General features: G+C 34.4%; 1 protein-coding gene across 1 annotated transcript in view; it reads left to right on the top strand.

The window, feature by feature from the left end:
• The window catches only part of RANBP3L (RAN binding protein 3 like), a 53,431-nt gene extending 38,585 nt beyond the window's left edge, over positions 1-14,846 (top strand). The window contains exons 9-14 of the mRNA XM_012459991.2: positions 4,169-4,271; positions 4,642-4,772; positions 6,152-6,272; positions 7,927-8,069; positions 10,161-10,347; positions 11,945-14,846. Of these exons, the coding sequence (XP_012315414.1) occupies positions 4,169-4,271; positions 4,642-4,772; positions 6,152-6,272; positions 7,927-8,069; positions 10,161-10,347; positions 11,945-11,988 (729 nt within the window). The 3' untranslated portion in view covers positions 11,989-14,846. The remainder of the gene's footprint in view (positions 1-4,168; positions 4,272-4,641; positions 4,773-6,151; positions 6,273-7,926; positions 8,070-10,160; positions 10,348-11,944) is intronic.
• Positions 14,847-17,530: the final 2,684 nt, after the last annotated feature.

The following is a 17,530-nucleotide window of genomic DNA, read 5'->3' as shown; positions in this document are numbered from 1 at the left end:
TAGTTCTAGATCTTTGAGGAATTGCCATTCTGTCTTCCACAATGGTTGAACTAATTTGCACTCCCAACAACAGTGTAAGTGTTCCTATTTCTCCACATCCTCTCGAGCATCTGTTGTTTCTTGACTTTTTAATGATCACCATTCTGACTAGCATGAGATGGTATCTCAATGTGGTTTTGACTTGCATTTCTCTAATGACCAGTGATAATGAGTTTTTTTCATATGTTTGTTGGCTGCAAAAATGTCTTCATTTGAGAAGTGTCTGTTCATATCCTTTGCCCACTTTTTGATGGAGGTTTTTTTCTTGTAAATTTGTTTTAAGTTCTTTGTAGATTCTGGATATTAGCCCTTTGTCAGAAGGATAGATTGCAAAAATTTTCTCCCATTCTGTAGGTTGGCTGTTCACTCTGATGACAGTTTCTTTAGCTGTGCAGAAGCTCTTTAATTAGATCCCATTTGTCTGTTTTGACTTTTGTTGCCATTGCTTTTGGTGCTTTAGTCATGAAGTGTTTGCCAATCAAATCAGAACTCAGGATTAAGAAATTCACTCAAAACCACACAACTACACGGAGACTGAACAACCTGCTTCTGAATGACTACTGGATAAATAAAGAAATTAAGGCAGAAATAAAGATGTTCTTTGAAACCAATGAGAACAAAGACACATTCAAAGCACTGTGTAGAGGGAAATTTATAGCACTAAACCCCACAAGAAAAAGCAGCACAGATCTAAAATCGACACCCTAACATCACAATGAAAAGAACTAGAGAAGCAAGAGCGAACAAATTCAAAAGCTAGCAGAAGACAAAAAATAAGTAAGATGAGAGCATAACTGAAGGAGATAGAGATATGAATTACCTTTCAAAAAAATCAATGAATCCAGGAGTTGGTTTTTTGAAATGATTAACAAAATAGATTGTTGGGGTCTGTGAGAACGGCACGTCTGCTGGGGTTTCTTGACCTGCAAGAGGGTTCCAATACCTGGAAGAGAGAGTGCGCAGAAGAAAAGAATGACAGAAAGATGGGGTCTGGAGGACTGACGAGGCAACGCCCCAGTCAGCAGTTTATTTCGTGCACAGGGTCTCATTATATACTTTTCAGCCCACAATGGCTGACGTCAAATCATTACAACAAAGGGGAACAGAACATTGCAAGCCTGGGGATCAAGATAAAACTAGTACATAAAGATTGATCCAAAAAATCATAAAACAAACAGATGACCTTTTCTACTTACAGGAATAAGATAACATTTTACAACTGTCAAAGCAAGTGATAAATCTTGAGGACAACAATTTCAAATGGCATGCGAATAGTCACAAGCTTCAGTGAATACTTGGTAAACAAAGTGATAAAACTAGCCCAGTACAAAAACTTCAAGAAACACAATGTCTAATAAAACCACACAGCCTTCATCCAGCCATAATATTAGGTCAGTGAGCCAGAGATAAACTTCTGCAATATCAAACTCCTTTCAGTTCCTTCTTTCCCTCAGCTCGACTGCTTCCAGGGGGGAGAAACGTGTCTGGGCTCAAACTCCATTATGGCGGAGACACTTAGGGGTCTCAACGCTGGAGTGATCCCCACAATAGATAGGACCACTAGTCAGACTAATAAGGAATAAAAGAGAGAAGAATCAAATAGATACAATAAAAATGATAAAGGATATACTGCTACTGATCCCAGAGAAATACAAACTACCATCAGATAATACTATAAACACCTCTGTGCAAATAAACTAGAAAATCTAGAAGAAATGGATAAATTACTGGACACATACACCCTCCCAAGACTAAACCAGGAAGAAGTTGAATCCCTGAATAGACCAATAACAAGTTCTGAAATGGAGGCAGTAATTAATATCCTACCAACCAAAAAAGCCCAGGATCAGACAGATTCACAGCTGAATTCTACCAGAGGTACAAAGAGGAGCTGGTACCATTCCTTCTGAAATTATTCCAAACAATAGAAAAAGAGGGACTCCTCCTTAACTCATTTTATGGGTCCATCATCATCCTGATACCAAAACCTGGCAGAGACATAACAAAAAAAGAAAATTTCAGGCCAACATCCCAGATGAACATTGATGCAAAATCCTCAACAAAATACTGGCAAATGGAATCCAGCTGCACATCAAAAAGCTTACCCACCACAATCAAGCTGGCTTCATCCCTGGGATGCAAGGCTGGTTCAAATCAATAAACATAATCCATCACATAAACAAAACCAATGACAAAACACACACACACAATTATCTCAATAGATGCAGAAAAGGCCTTTGATAAAATTCAACACCCCTTCATGCTAAAAACTTATAAGAACTATTTATGATAAACCCATAGCCAATATCATAGTGAACGGGCAAAAACTGGAAGTATTCCCTTTGAAAATCGGCACAAGGCAGGATGCCCTCTCTCGGCACTCCTATTCAACACAGTATTGGAAGTTCTGGCCAGGGCAATCAGGCAAGAGAAGGAAATAAAGGGTATTCGAGTAGGAAGAGACGAAGTCAAATTGTCTCTGTTTGCAGGTAACATAATTGTATATTTAGAAAACCCCACAGTTTCAGCCCCAAATCTCCTTAAGTTGATAAGCAACTTCAGTAAAGTCTCAGGATACAAAATTAATGTGCAAAAATCACAAGCATTCCTATATACCAATAACAGACAAACAGAGAGCCATATCATGAATGAACTCCCATTCACAATTGCTACAAGGAGAATAAAATATCTAGGAATACAACTTACAAGGGATGTGAAGGACCTCTTCAAAGAAAACTACAAACCACTACTCAAGGAAATAAGAGGACACAAACAAATGGAAAAACATTCCATGCTCATGGATAGGAAGAATTCAGTATTGTGAAAATGGCCATATTGCCCAAAGTAATTTATAGATTCAATGCTATCCCCATCAAGCTACCATTCACTTTCTTCACAGAACTGGAAAAAGCCACTTTAAATTTCATATGGAACCAAAAAGAGCCCACATAGCCAAGACAATCTTAAGCAAAAAGAACAAATTTGGAGGCATCAAGCTACCTGTGATGCCTATCAAACTATACTACAAGGCTACAGTAAAAAAACAAAAACAAAAACAAAAAACAAAAAACAAAACAGCATGGTACACAAGGCTACAGTGACAAAAACCACATGGTACTGGTACTGAAACAGATTTATAGACCAATGGAACAGAACAGAGTCCTCAGAAATAACACCACACATTTACAACCATCTGATCTTTGACAAACCTGACAAAAATAAGCAATGGGTAAAGGATTCCCTATTTAATAAATGGTGTTGGGAAAACTGGCTAGCCATATGCAGAAAGCTGAAACTGGATCCCCTCCTTATGCCTTATACAATAATTAACTCAAGATTGATTAAAGACTTATGCATAAGACCTAAAACTATAAAAACCCTAGAAAACCTAGGTAATACCATTCTACCAATTTTAAGGGAATGTCTTGATGTCTAATTAAGTAAAGCGAAAAAATTTTCAGTACATAAGGGAAAAAAATAAAAGCATAAATTCTTAAGTATAATTGTTTCAATTCTCTGTGTTCTGCAGAGAGCTACACATTATCACAAATGTCATGTCAATTAGTCTTCTTTTCTGCAGGCCTTGATTACAGCAGACTTACAGAGCCCCAGGTAGGCTTAAAAGAGATTGTTGGCAAAAATTGTCTGAGAGGAAAAGTTAGGATTCTTTCTACAAAGATGTCTTCTGAGACATCTTTTGGGGATCTCTGGATAACTTTTTTGTTTTTTTCCATAAAATGGATAGCAAGAGTAAATTTCTGGGGATACTGAAATATCTTGAAACAGAAATGATAGTTGTGTCTCCCGGGCATTTGGTTAGTCTAGTGAGAGTGTGGAACAGTTACTACCTTCTTTTGTGCCATTAGACCTTTCCCATTGCCTCCAGGACTACATGCCACCTGAAGTAGGCTGGTGGTAACTAGATTATGTTTTCTGAGTATTAGAACTAAGGCTTTCTAACAATGAGGATGAATTCTTTGTTCAGCACACAGAAAACCCAAAACAAAAACATACCAGCTAGGTTTGTTTGCTGTGTTGAAATAGAAAAACTGAAGTGTTTTACTGCAAATATATAGGAATAAAATTAAATACTTTTATGAAATAATAATGAATCTTTTTCCCCACTCAGGGTACTCAAAAACTCACCCAGCCTCAACTTGAAAATGATTCATATGCTAAGGAAAAACCATTCAAATCCACTCCAAAATTTCCTATCAACTTTTTAAGTTCAAGTAAGAATTATTTCATTTGTAAAACATTTGATTCAACTAGTGTGTCTCCTGTTTTTCGTGTTATTTAACATTAATATTTAATATAAGTAAATTAATATTTAATATAAAAAATTTAAAAACAAATAATCCAGTATTTCAAATATTTTGGTAAAAATTAAAGCATATAAATGATTATCTGATATATAAACTTTAAAAATTTTTTGAGTTAATGCTATGGGGAAATCAATAAGGAGATTTTACATAAACTCAAGCAGTTTGAATTTTTGGAAACACTATTATAAGTAGATATATGTGGTAATAGGGACAACAAAGAACTTTCACAGTAGAGAAAATGGGGTCTTTTAAGTGTTTTTCCCCCATTTTATCTTAGGAACAGACTCTATTAAAAATACTTCCCTAATTGAATCAGCTGCTGCATTCTCTTCTCAACCATCACGAAAATGCTTGCTGGAGAAAATTGATGTTATAACCGGAGAGGAAACAGAACATAATGTGTTAAAGGTCTGTATATCATGTTTTACTCTTTCTGGTAGTTAGTTGCATACTTGGAATAAAGGTACCATCAGAAGAGACATCTTTAAAAACACAGACAGAAGTATAGTTTTCATGGAGATTAAGTTACTTAAATAAAAATGTTGGATGTGCCCAAAAATTAAATCAATATTTTTATTATCTTCTTGTGTTTGTATGTATATGTTGCAGGATAATTGGTTGTTAAGTTTACAATTATTCGTATTAGTTCCTTAGAAATAAGATAGTCAAGGATACTGCTTTAATACTTGCTTTTGTAATTAGTGCTATTATAGTGATTACATAATTCTACTTATACAGAGGTTTAACAATGTTGATAACTTGATTTTAGTCCAATAAGAATTTTGTTTTCCTTCTAAAAAAAGTTTAGAATTTCATATGAAATTTAGCTCCCTTTTAAAAAAAGTTTAGAATTTCACGTAATTCAAGAATCTCACAGATAGACACTACAGTATCATAGGTAGGATTTTAATCCTACTATGCACAAGCACATGAAATGCAATTACTACAACTTTACCCTTTTCCAACAAGGCAGAAATTTCTCTTTGCTTTTCTCCATCTGCTTTTCTTCAAACTCTCTCCATTCCTTTTCACTTCCTCTATGATCTACAGATACTTTTACTTTAAGTGTGTCTTAAAGCATAACTCTTAGATTAGATTAATTCCAGTATTATTGAAGTAATTGCTAGGAGTGAGGCTCTGACATGCTCTATTTTTAACAGGCTGTCTAGGTGATTCTTGTACACAGTAGTAATGATTGTAGTAGGGTAGCCTGTGGTATCATATCCTACTTTTCCACATTATCATGCTATCTTTGAAAATTTTGAAGCATGCAAATGGTTCAATGATTCCTTTACTTTCAAATAACATTATATAGCTCAAATAACATTAATATAAAAGTTTATGTGTATATATATATATATATATATATATATATATAGACATAGTGTTAAAAAAATCAGAAAGTATGTATGGCATTCTACCATTGACAGAAAAAAAAGGGGGGAACATTTATACGTATTGGCATGTATATACATACAAATATCTCTGGAAGGATAAACAAAATATTTATACCAGTGATTAATTTTTGCAGGGGTGGAAATTGATAGATGGGAAATAAAAGCTGGTGGCCGTTTTCACTTTGTATGTCTTTTTACTTTTTGATGTTTGAAGTATCCAAAAATTATATGTTTCTAAATGTTAAATATATTTTAAAAGCTGCTTTATACATCATTAAAAAGGATTATTCCAGTAAAAGATCAGACACATATAAATGTGTCATAACATAGGAAATAACTTACTTTGAAAAAAATTCCTATATTTGATATTTTAAAAAAATTGTCATTTAGATCAACTGCAAGCTTTTCATATTCAACAAAACAACACAATCCTGGACTGAAAGGGGCAGAGGAATGTTGAGACTGAATGACACAGCAAGCAGTAACTGTGGAACATTACAGTCAAGACTAAGTAAGGAATCCTTTTGTAAAGCAAGCTATGATTTCTCATGTGTACCTATAATGATATAGGTACACATCATTTTCTGGAGGTGTGCTATAAAACACACCAAAACATCAGACCGTTGAAAATATTTCTATAGGAGCTTTCCACTTCAAGTAGGCTCTTCTGTTACACTGCATGGGCTCCAGTTCTGGCTCCAGCAGTGACTAACTAGTGACCTTGACAAGTTTCTCAATCTCTCTCTGAATTCGACTTACATCGATTTAAAATGGGAATAACTGTAGTTCATGACTTACTGAGTGACCGAGAGAATTCAATGAGATAAAGCATGTAAAGCAGCTATATCAGAGCCCAGCACACACCTAAATAGTAATTCTACTATTATTTGAAAGAATATGATGCAAATTATTTCGTAAAGTGAAAAGTTTTTCTAAAAGAAAATACTTGTCCCATAATTTATCCTTGGTATCCCAGACATGCTGTGGGGGTCAGGATGAAGGATTAGTCTCTAAGGAAAGAGATTAGTTTCTAAAGTGCACAGTTATTGAATATTGCAGGCACAGTGATTTTCAGAAGCTGGAGCCAGTCAAACTGAAAGATACAAAAGCGCTAGCATTCAAAAAGACACAATGGACATTGTTCATAAGTACAAACTGAAAGAGAGCACAGGGAGAGATCTGGGCAGGATGAATGGATTCATTGGTCAATTTTGAGCGGTCAAGACTTTGGAGGAGACCACAGGTAGCTGTTGGATCCAAGAATAAGGTTATTTGTTGAGTTTTGGATATTAAGCTCAAGAAATAGGTAGAAATACAATTCAGATTAAAAGGATAGAAACAGTGTCTTCAGTTCTGTAACTGGCACATAGGTTTCTAAATAACCCAACCCAGTAATAGTCCCAAGGCAGATGCAAGTTATTTATTACTCTGCTTTGATTTCACTGCCTGGCAAAAGAAAAAAAAATACCCCCAAACAAAAATAAAAAACAAAAAATCCCAAAAGAAGTTTTATTTTTATTATACAGATAATATACATTCATTGCAAAAAGCAGAAAGTATGGATTGAAAAAATTTTAAAAATCACTTAAAGGCCTATCTTCCTAACATCTGCTAACAGAATATGATTTTCTGACCTTTGTTTTCTGTATATAAATGTATAATTTATGATTCATGGTGTTTATTTTGCTTTGTAGCTAATTTTTCTTTTACATATTATACTATGATTTTTCCACATCAATAAATATCTTTTTGCAGTATTCTTAATGGGTTCATAATATTCTCTTGAATGACTACACCATAATTTATTTAACTAGTTTCATTTTTTTGGACACTTAAGGTTTTTGTTTCAGTTTTCTTCATTGTAAACAATTCTCAGACAAATATTCTTCAGACCATCAGTTCTTAAAAGGAGTTCTAAAATTTTAACAACTTTTTAAAATACTGCAGTAAAAAAGTGTAATTTCAGCATTTAAGATAAAAAAGTTCTCCCAACATAATAAAGTCCAATTTGAAAACCAAGTTATAATCCAGTCAAGTCACAAGTTAGTATTGAATCTACAGTCTGAAAAACTACAAAATTTATTTTGCTACATTTTGAAAATGGTATATTCCTCTGTGAGGAATCAAGTGTTCTGTAGCCTGATGTAGTCACCTTCTTATTTTAGTTATGCGGAATCAAGGCAGTCTAAGGCTGATCCTCAACAGCAAACTCTGGGCCCAAATGAAGATTCAAAGAGCAAACTACAAAAATGTACGAATAACAGCTACTGATTTAGAAGACTATACCATCAAAGTATTTTTAATTCAGGTAAGTGAGAAATTTCAGTGATAGAGGATTATCCTACTAAATTAATAGATATCTGCAATACTAGTTTGTTTTTTTCATTTTCTTATAATGGTGCATTGGCTGAGAGCCATTCATGATGTCTGTTTATAGTATAAGAGCTAAATTTTATGTGAAATTCAGAAATTAACACCAAAGTCGATGCAATCAATTGGTACTCATTCCAAGATATTAGTGTGATACATGCCATCAAATCTCTACACTTTACTATTGAAATTTTGTGAACAATCTTACTATGTTACCAAAGTGGCTATTGTCAGGAATGGTTCACAGGAAGAGATCAGCAGACTCTGAAGCCTAATGCTTATCCTGCAAGCAGAGACTGAAAAAAGCTTTGGGTCACTGGAAAAGAACCGATGAGAAATGGAAAAACACAGAGCTAGCAAGTTAAAACAACCAGTCCAATAGCAAATTCCAATTCTGGACATGAGTAAATCTCCAAGGTAACAGGATGGAGGCACAGTTTTAGCTGTTCATGGCAGAGGAATACTTGACCTTAAATACAAGATCCAGACCCAAGAGAGCTAGCAAGAATAAATTGAAAAAAAAAAAAGGACCCAGAAACAAAACCACAATCCCCTCTCCGGCAAAACTGGATTTCCCCATGGGTTGACTGGAGAAGACTGATTACCCAAGTGACTCACGCAGAAGGTGACAATACAAATAAACTGGCTTCTATGTAGTAACGTGGAAAAAAAGCTAGCAGGTGCCCATGATGAAAAACCAAAGTTTATTAGCTACCACTAAGTGTATTATTAGGTGTAAGTGATACTGAGTATTAAAATGTTCAGATAAGATGATGTACAAACCCCGTTTACTACTTAAGGTATTAATACTCTTGCCAGTCTTCTGGGCCAGATCCCCCCTTGGTTTTAGGTGGGTAAAGTAGCATGCCAGAGACTAAGCCTAATAACCATGACTAGATTCCATCCTCAGAGATAGTGACTACTAACATTTTGGTCTTATACTTTAGTACATACATGCATCTGCGTGCAGGTATATACACACATACATACATATATGTAACATAATGTACACACTGTATAACCTTCGGGCAAGCTACTTAGCCTTCTTTAAACTGATTTTATTCATCTGCAAAATGATGATGGTAACAAAAGTACACTTTAGAAAGGCTGCTGAGATTAAATAGCTAATATGATTGTGAAACACACATTATGCTATTTTACTTATCAATGTTAATGAGTGTCTTCATGACATTATTCTTCACAAAGTGTTTTAGTAGGTGAAAGAATTCTATTATGGACCATAATTTATTCCATTAATCCCACTGATGTGAATGATAAAACCTGGGATTCAACTTTCAGCCAATTTGCTGACTAGCAACTCAGACAAGTTATTTTACCTTTCTGAGCCACAATTTCCTCATTCATAAAGGGAAGAGGGAAACAAGCATATATTGAATACCTGTGCTACCTATATATTGCTGATATAAGTGAAATTAATAATGAACCCACGGTTTGACTGTAAGAATTGAAAAAAGAATATAAACAGTAAATTTTATACCAACTTTATTGTTACCATTATTTTTATATTTTCATATGAATAACCATTAAAACAGCATATAAAAGTATTAAAAAGCAAGAATTTCTGATGTATTGATGGTACAATGCCATAGACTGCTCTAATGAACTCAGCGTATCCACAAAGCTACGTAGTTTGGAGGAATGTCCAAGCAAAGAGATGGACAGGAAATGGAAGTATTTTTTTCTGCAAGCCTACAATTTTCTATAGTGTAAAATAGTGGAGGAGGGATGGTCTTAACAAGTTTAAATTCAAATAGAAATTTTATATAACAAAAATTCTCTTTCTCAATTTAAAATGTATAAATTGGGATTTCTTATAAAAGTATACATTTTAGGATGCAATTTGTTTCAAGATTGTCTTTTTACTGCTTAAATTTTAGGGTGTTAGCACCTATGTACATTGTAGATTTATGCCATATAATTCTTTCCTTATTAGTAGTGAAAGATTAAAAATCTGTAAAATGTAGCTAACATTACTTATTTTCTTAACAATTTAATGTTCCTCATGTAGGCCAGTGTCAAAGATACAGCATATTTGTATGCAGCAATACATCATCGTCTTGTTGCCCTTCAAAGCTTCAATAAGCAGAAAGATGTCAATCAAGCTGAAAGCCTGTCAGAAACAGTCCAACAATTGAACTGCGAAAGCTGCGATGAGAATGAGGATGATTTTATCCAAGTTACTAAAAACAGATCAGGTAAATAGCTTTTATTTTGTTAGGTCAAAGGTTTAAAAAAGAATTTTAAGCATGATCCTAATATATTAGGTAGATTTTTAAACAAGTGGAACTGCTCTGTTTAAAGTGGGTGGTGGCTAGAGCCCTGGCTGTTTGGATCTGAGGAGTGGGTTTGAAAATAACTGTCTTCTATAGGTAGTGTTCATTTTATCAAGTCAGCCTCATGGCGATGCCCGTATGTCATTTGCCTATAAATTGCATAAAAGACTATTAACGTTGCTACCCTGAAACTACCCTTCATTTATATTTATCTTCACTTATTCTCATCCTATTATTAGCTATAATAGGAAGAATTATAAATACATATAATGGGTACACCTGGTAAATTTGGCTTGATACCCTGAAAATCCTGTTTATTCCCTTTTTAGAATTTGACTGCTTATAAAAATAACTAGATTGTACAAATACGATTTTCAAGGACCTATTTTGTCTCGAACAAAAAGTACTATTTCTTTTATTATTTACAAATAAAGGTTGAAGTGGAATCAGTGTAAACAGATTGTCATATTTTAGTGCTTATCTTGATATGTGGATTTAAAACTAATATTCATATTTCTTTTTGGAGAAAAACAATGTCAAAAATAGTAAGCTCAACTTTGTTATATAGATGTAGTTATTCCAATAAAGTCATCTAAGTGTTTTCACTAACAGTTTCACTTAGTTCTGAATTCTGTTCTACAGAGGACTGAATAATACAATTACAATGATAGTGTGGTAACAAGCATTTTTTCAACTCTTAATCATTTTGCAATATTAAAGTTGGTTTAATTATACATAATATAAGAATCTATCAAAGAACATGCACAACTAGATGAAATATCTTCCTTTGCTTAATACTAAAGCTATAATCAAAAGGAAAAATACACAAAACATCCAGAACAGTACCATAACCTGCTTTACCCAGTGATTCAGAGAACTAAGTGAATATAATTTTTCTTGCTACTTTAGGCAAACATATTAAATGAATGGTTTATTAGTCTTTAAACATGTAAAATGAATAAAATTGTCTTTTACTTTATAATAATGTTTACATTGCCAATAATAAAATGAGGTCTATCAGAGACTTAGTTGGTACACATTAATAATGTCAATTTAAAGTAAGGATTAAATAGCAAATTCTCTTATGAACCAATGACACGTGTTTATGATATCTATATTTTGTTATATTCTATTTTAGGAAAGGGGTGCTGTGTAACCATCTTAATAAAAAACAATGAAAATAATACAAAGCAAATGTCAATCATATGAACCCCCTTTCCCCTGACATTCTTTCCCCTTTTCACTTATTATCTTCTCCAGGAGGCATTAAAAACAAATGGTAAAATGTTATGGAAGCAATAAAACATATTTTTTGGACTTTGTTGCCTATAAATTCTCTAAAAGAGTCATGATTAAAATTTTACCAACATCTCTAAATGTTACTTGTAAAAATGTATATTCTGTAGCTTTTATTTCCTCAACGAGTATATTCATGAATATTAATGTTTAGTTGCATTCAATATTAAATCTAGTCCAAATATAATACTGTATAATAAAACATTTTAAATTTATATCACAGATCCTTCTAGGTGGACTCACAGACAGTCGGTTGCCTGTTCATGAATACTACCTGCTATAAACATGACATCTACAAAGAGGGGTCACCCTACTGAAAATACTACACTACCCTAATGAATGAGAAGATTCTATTCATTCCTTGAAGTTTTTATAGAAAACCTTAAGAAATGTAATTTGTTACAATTAACATTTTTCTCTTATGTTTTACATTTTACATTTTGATTGTTATGCAGAAACTGACAGAATTTTTAAAAAATGGACTTCAGAAGTTCAAAATTTATCATTTTTGAAGAAGTTAATTTAGAGTAGGATTTTATAACTAATTTGGAATTTTCATCACATTGATGGATATAATAGTTGGAATTATAAATTGCTAGATTTGATAAATATCTAACAAAATGTTTATTTTTTTTTCAGTCACACATTGGCCATAAAACAAATACTTTACTAAATTTCCAGAGTAATTTCTTTGAAAAATAATATAATTGCATGATAACATTTTACTAAATCCTATTTATCTTCAGGGAAATGTGTATTTTAATTTAGGTTTTGGATTTTCTAATATGATAAGCTTATATATTCATGGTATGAATTCCTTTAAAAAGAGCATCTGCTCTTGGACTTGTATCTGTTGCATCTTGTAAATGCTTGACTCATGGTCAGCATCCAATAGTTGTTAAATGAATAAATAAAATATAATACATTACTTATGTATTCAAAAAGCATGTATAAAAATGCCAAAATGTTCACTTGTTCTACTTTTTTTTATGTAATTGTATTTTCATTAATACTTTAGTAGGTGTGGCTGTATATAGAGAAAAACAAATGCATCATATATAGCCAAATGAATCTTTTTTTCAATTGCTATTATTATAGTAGGCTACATTAATTTCAACAATTTTGCAAGCGTTTTGATGCTCTTCTTTGAGATTTGTTTCAGAGACACCTCATGAATCACACAAGAAAATCAGTCTCAGTACTTATAGCCCTATTTCATTTTTCAATCTAGTTTTATCACACCATGGCTTCAATGAGACTTTTGATTGTGACCCCTAAACAATTCTCTAATTAGGGGATTAAAAACTCCTAATTCTAAAATGTTTCCAAAAATGTTCTCAACAATGATGACATATTTGGAATAAGGGTATAATTTCACTAAGTGCTACTTCAAAGAATATTCATTTGGATATATGAATATACATTTTTAAAAGTTATATTACTGTATTACCAAACCTGTTATAAAATAATAAAGATATAATATATAAGTATTTAAGTCAAATCTCAGCTAGTGCTTGAAAATTTAGTATAGCATATGAAAGTTGAATTAACTCTTTGAGATTATAATTTACTTAGTATGCTAATCGTTCAACATTCTGCTCCTTCCTTGTAACTGAGAAGGTGTAACTTAGTATAAATTAATTACTAGAAGCCCATTCATTCTTCCAGTGATTCTAGAAGAAATATGGCACATAATATCCCTTATTTCTAAATAAAGGAGTCAATGACTCAGGAAATAAAGAGAAAAAAACTTAATGTGAGATGAAGAACAGACAGAGAGAAGGAAAAAAAAGAGCTTTAGTATGAAAGGAAGGACAAAAAGAATGGACAACAGAAATTCCCTTTTTTAAAATCCAGAAGAGTGACTCTGATGCAGAACACACTCTGGAAAATTTTCATTAGAAACATAACACAGAGAGACATTTGGAGAAGATAATAAAGTACTGGTCCTCTTTTATTATAAGATCTTAGCTGATGTGGGAACATTGTGATTGCACTATAAATTGCTAAAGTGAAGAAGAGAACAAGTATCTTTTTTTGTTCTTTCTTTCTTTTTTTTGTTTTAGATAGAGTTTCGCTCTGTCACCCAGGTTGGAGTGCAGTGGCACGATCTTGGCTCACTTCACCCTCTGCCTCCTGAGTTCAAGGGATTCTCCTGCCTCACTCAGCCTCCCGAGTAGCTGGGATTACAGGCACCCACCATCAAAGTCCAGCTAATTTTTGTTTTTTTAGTAGAGACAGGGTTTCACCATGCTGACCGGGCTGGTCTTGAACTCTTGATCTCAAGTGATCCACTTGCCTCGGCCTCCCAAAAGTTCTGGGATTACAGGTGTGAGCCACTGCACCTGACCGTCTTTATCTTTTTGACATGTTCATCCTTGTCCCCACACTAAGGTGGAGATAAAGCAATATCTTCTCAATGCTTGAAACATTTTTAAGTTGAATTCATTCTATGATTTTCTTTAGATTTCTCTGCATATATCAATGAAAAAAATTCACTACCTTAGTTTCTGACCTATAAAGAAATGCCAGTGCAACAAAATCAAATGTAGGGTTAGAAAATCAGGAAAGCAAAGAGAGAAGTGAAAATTCCCAGATTATGAAATGGAAAAGAACAGAAACATGAAAGTTAAACTCACAACTCTTTCAACCCATTTTCTATACACTTCATTATACTTTCTTTTAATTCTTTTGTAAATATTTAGTATAATTTTGGAGGAATAGTAGAAATAGAAACATTTTATAGTTTTTCCTTGTCCTGTATCTTCATCTAGCCGCCTTCTTTTTAGCTTTCCTGTGTCTTTTGTTCCCCTTTTATGATGAGAGATCAGTTGTACAATAGCATCCATCACAAGTTATTTAGGTATATTTCAAAGTATACATTTTTTATTTCCAAAGCAGCTGTTTTTAATTAAAATTTACTTAACTAATTTATATGTCATCTTTTAAGACAATCTAAATGTTCTTCTCTTTTAATAATATTTTACCCAACTGTTTACCCTAATTATAGACAATTTAAATGTTCTCTCTTAAAAAAATACTATTTTCCATCTGCTAAAGCAAGGAACCCTTTGTCTCCAGGAGAATACATCCTATACAGCAGTGGTAACCAACTTTTTTGGCATCAGGGACTGGTTTTGTGGAAGATAATTTTTCTAAAGACTAGGGGGTGGGTGGGGCTGGTTTTGGGATGAAGCTGTTCCACTTCTGATCATCAAGCATTAGAGTCTCATATGGAGTGTGCAATCTAGGTGCCTCACATGAGCAGTTCACAGTAGGGTTTGCATCTTATGAGAATCTAATGCTGCCTCTGATCTGACAGGAGGCAGAGCTCAGGCAGTAATGAGAGTTATGGGAAGCGGCTGTAAATATAGATGAAGCTTCACTCCCTTGTCCACCACTCACTTCCTGCTGTGTGGCCCTGTTCCTAACAGGTCACAGACCGATACTGATCCACAGCTCAGAGGTTGGGGACCTCTGCCATACAGGTCTTAGAGTATTTGAATGTCATAAAAAGAGAGATATAGATCTTTCATAGAGTCAGAATGTACATGAAGTGTGGGTGGGAAGGGTTCTAGGGGTTGGGAAGGATATATTTTAAGACCTCTGTATATCTTCAAATTGTGAATATCAGTGATATATATAATTTTCCCCATAAAATGTTGAGAACAGTTAAGCTTGCTTGAGATGTGGCTATTAAATCATGGTTGGTTAGACTTATTTACTAGAAAAGCATACTAGTCTCACCATGGATGGAGTTTGAGTTTAAAACTCAATAATGTTACAGATTTTTTTGGTTGTTTTGAGAGTAGTTGAAGCTGATATTAAATTCATGAATGCCAGTAGTTTTGTTTTTTTTATAATGATCAGATTATACCCATAGTACTGGTTAATTTTTGACATCATACTTGGAGTTGACAAATGAATACATGAACATATCTGAAACTTCTAAGATGATATTTAGGCCAGGTGCAGTGGCTCACATTTGTAATCCCTACACTTTGGGAGGCTGAGGTGGGAGGACTGCCTGAGCCCAGGAGTTCAGGACCAGCCTGGGCAACATTGCATAAAACCCCATTTCTACAAAAATTACAAAAAATTAGCAGGGCATGGTGCCATGCATCTGTAGTTTCAACTACCTGGGAGGTTGAGGTAGGAGGATCACCTGAACCTGGGTGGTTGCAGCTGCATGAGCCATGCAGTGCAGTACCCTTTCTCAAAAAAAAAAAAAAAAAAGAAAAGAAAAAAAATATATTTGCAAACTATGGCATTGGAAGGAAGAATTACTGAAATGATTAGCCAATGTTTGGCCTAAGGAAGACTTGATGATATGGATAACAGTTTTCTAACAATTAGAGAGTATTACCAAGATTTCTTAATTTCTACTAACCAATCTAGTAGATATAAAATATTATTTCACAATGACATTATTTGCATTTCTTTAATTTCTAATAAGGTTATCTTTTCAAGTATGTATCCACTGTTTGTGTTTCTTCTAAAAAAATTCCTGCTTACAATTTTGGCAAAGCTAATCATGTCATTTTCTCCTTTTGTTGTTTCCTAATATGTGCAGGATAAAAGACAAGTCCTAAGCATGGATTTTTCACACTTTTTATTGTCTTTACCCTTGAGAGAGAGCCAAAAATTTGAATTTTTATCTGTGAAGTGGGAATAAATGAGGTCTGAGATTTCAAATATGAGCAACAAAACTCATAGACTTTGATCCCAAACAGTTCCTCCCTACTCATTTTTTTTCTGTCAAATGGATCAATTAACATTCCCCTATGCACCCTGGCCTCAAACCTATGTGTCATCTGTGATTTTTCCCTTTTCTTCCTTCGTAATATCTAATGAAGTTTAAAATAGTGAGACCACAAAGGAGTCTGAGGATAGTTATAGATGCTACCTCTCTAGAAGTTTTTGAGGTTATTAAGGTTGTGACACTACACATCACTATTAGCAGCTGCTGTGAGGCAAAGCTCTTGGTCAGAACGGGTCAGTGGCACAACTTTATCAAGTCAACACCTATCGGGCTTCAAGCTCCCAGTCCAGTACGCTACCTGGTACATGGCAGGCACACAGCGGGAACCCACGAATGAATGCTGGTGCTGGTGGCTCCCTGAGGCGAGTCACAGATTCACTGAATCGATTTGGACTTGGTAGAACCTTGGGGTCACTCGAATCCCCTTTTTACAGAGGAGGAATCTGAGGCCCAAAAAGATGAGGTAACCTGCCCAAAGTCCAGAAGCGAGTTAGCGCCAGAACTACAAAGGAGCAAACACGGTACCAGGGAAAGGGATCTAAGGAGCTGCAGGATTTGAATACTAGGAAGTGCACTGCCATTTGGTTCTCCCCTTACAATGGGATGTTTTCTTCTGTTCTCATCGCACCCCAGCCCGGGTCCTGAGCACTCTGCGAGTCATTGACAGCCTCCCAATCTACAAAACATTCCAAAGTCAGATCAATTGTCACCAAACATTGCTTTAACTCACTCCTTCCCCGTTAAAAGCCTTCAAACAACTAACTCCTATCTATAGGACAAAGTCCAAATGACTGTTTTTTTTTGTTTTTTTTTTTGAGACGGAGTCTCACTCTGTCGCCCAGGCTGGAGTGCAGTGGTGCGATTTCGGCTCACTGCAACCTGAGCCTCCCGGGTTCAAGTAATTCTCTGCCTCAGCCTCCCGAGTAACTGGGATAACAGGCACCCGCCACCACGCCTGCCTAATTTTTATATTTTTAGTAGAGACGGGGTTTCACCATCTTGGCCAGGCTGGTTTTGAACTCCTGACCTCGTGATCCACGCGCCTCG

This window comes from Aotus nancymaae, unplaced genomic scaffold (genome assembly GCF_030222135.1).
Source record: "Aotus nancymaae isolate 86718 unplaced genomic scaffold, 86718_ANA_hifiasm-v0.15.2.pri h1tg000014l, whole genome shotgun sequence".
Classification (NCBI taxonomy): domain Eukaryota; kingdom Metazoa; phylum Chordata; class Mammalia; order Primates; family Aotidae; genus Aotus; species Aotus nancymaae.
This window is presented reverse-complemented; position numbering and strand designations above follow the sequence as displayed.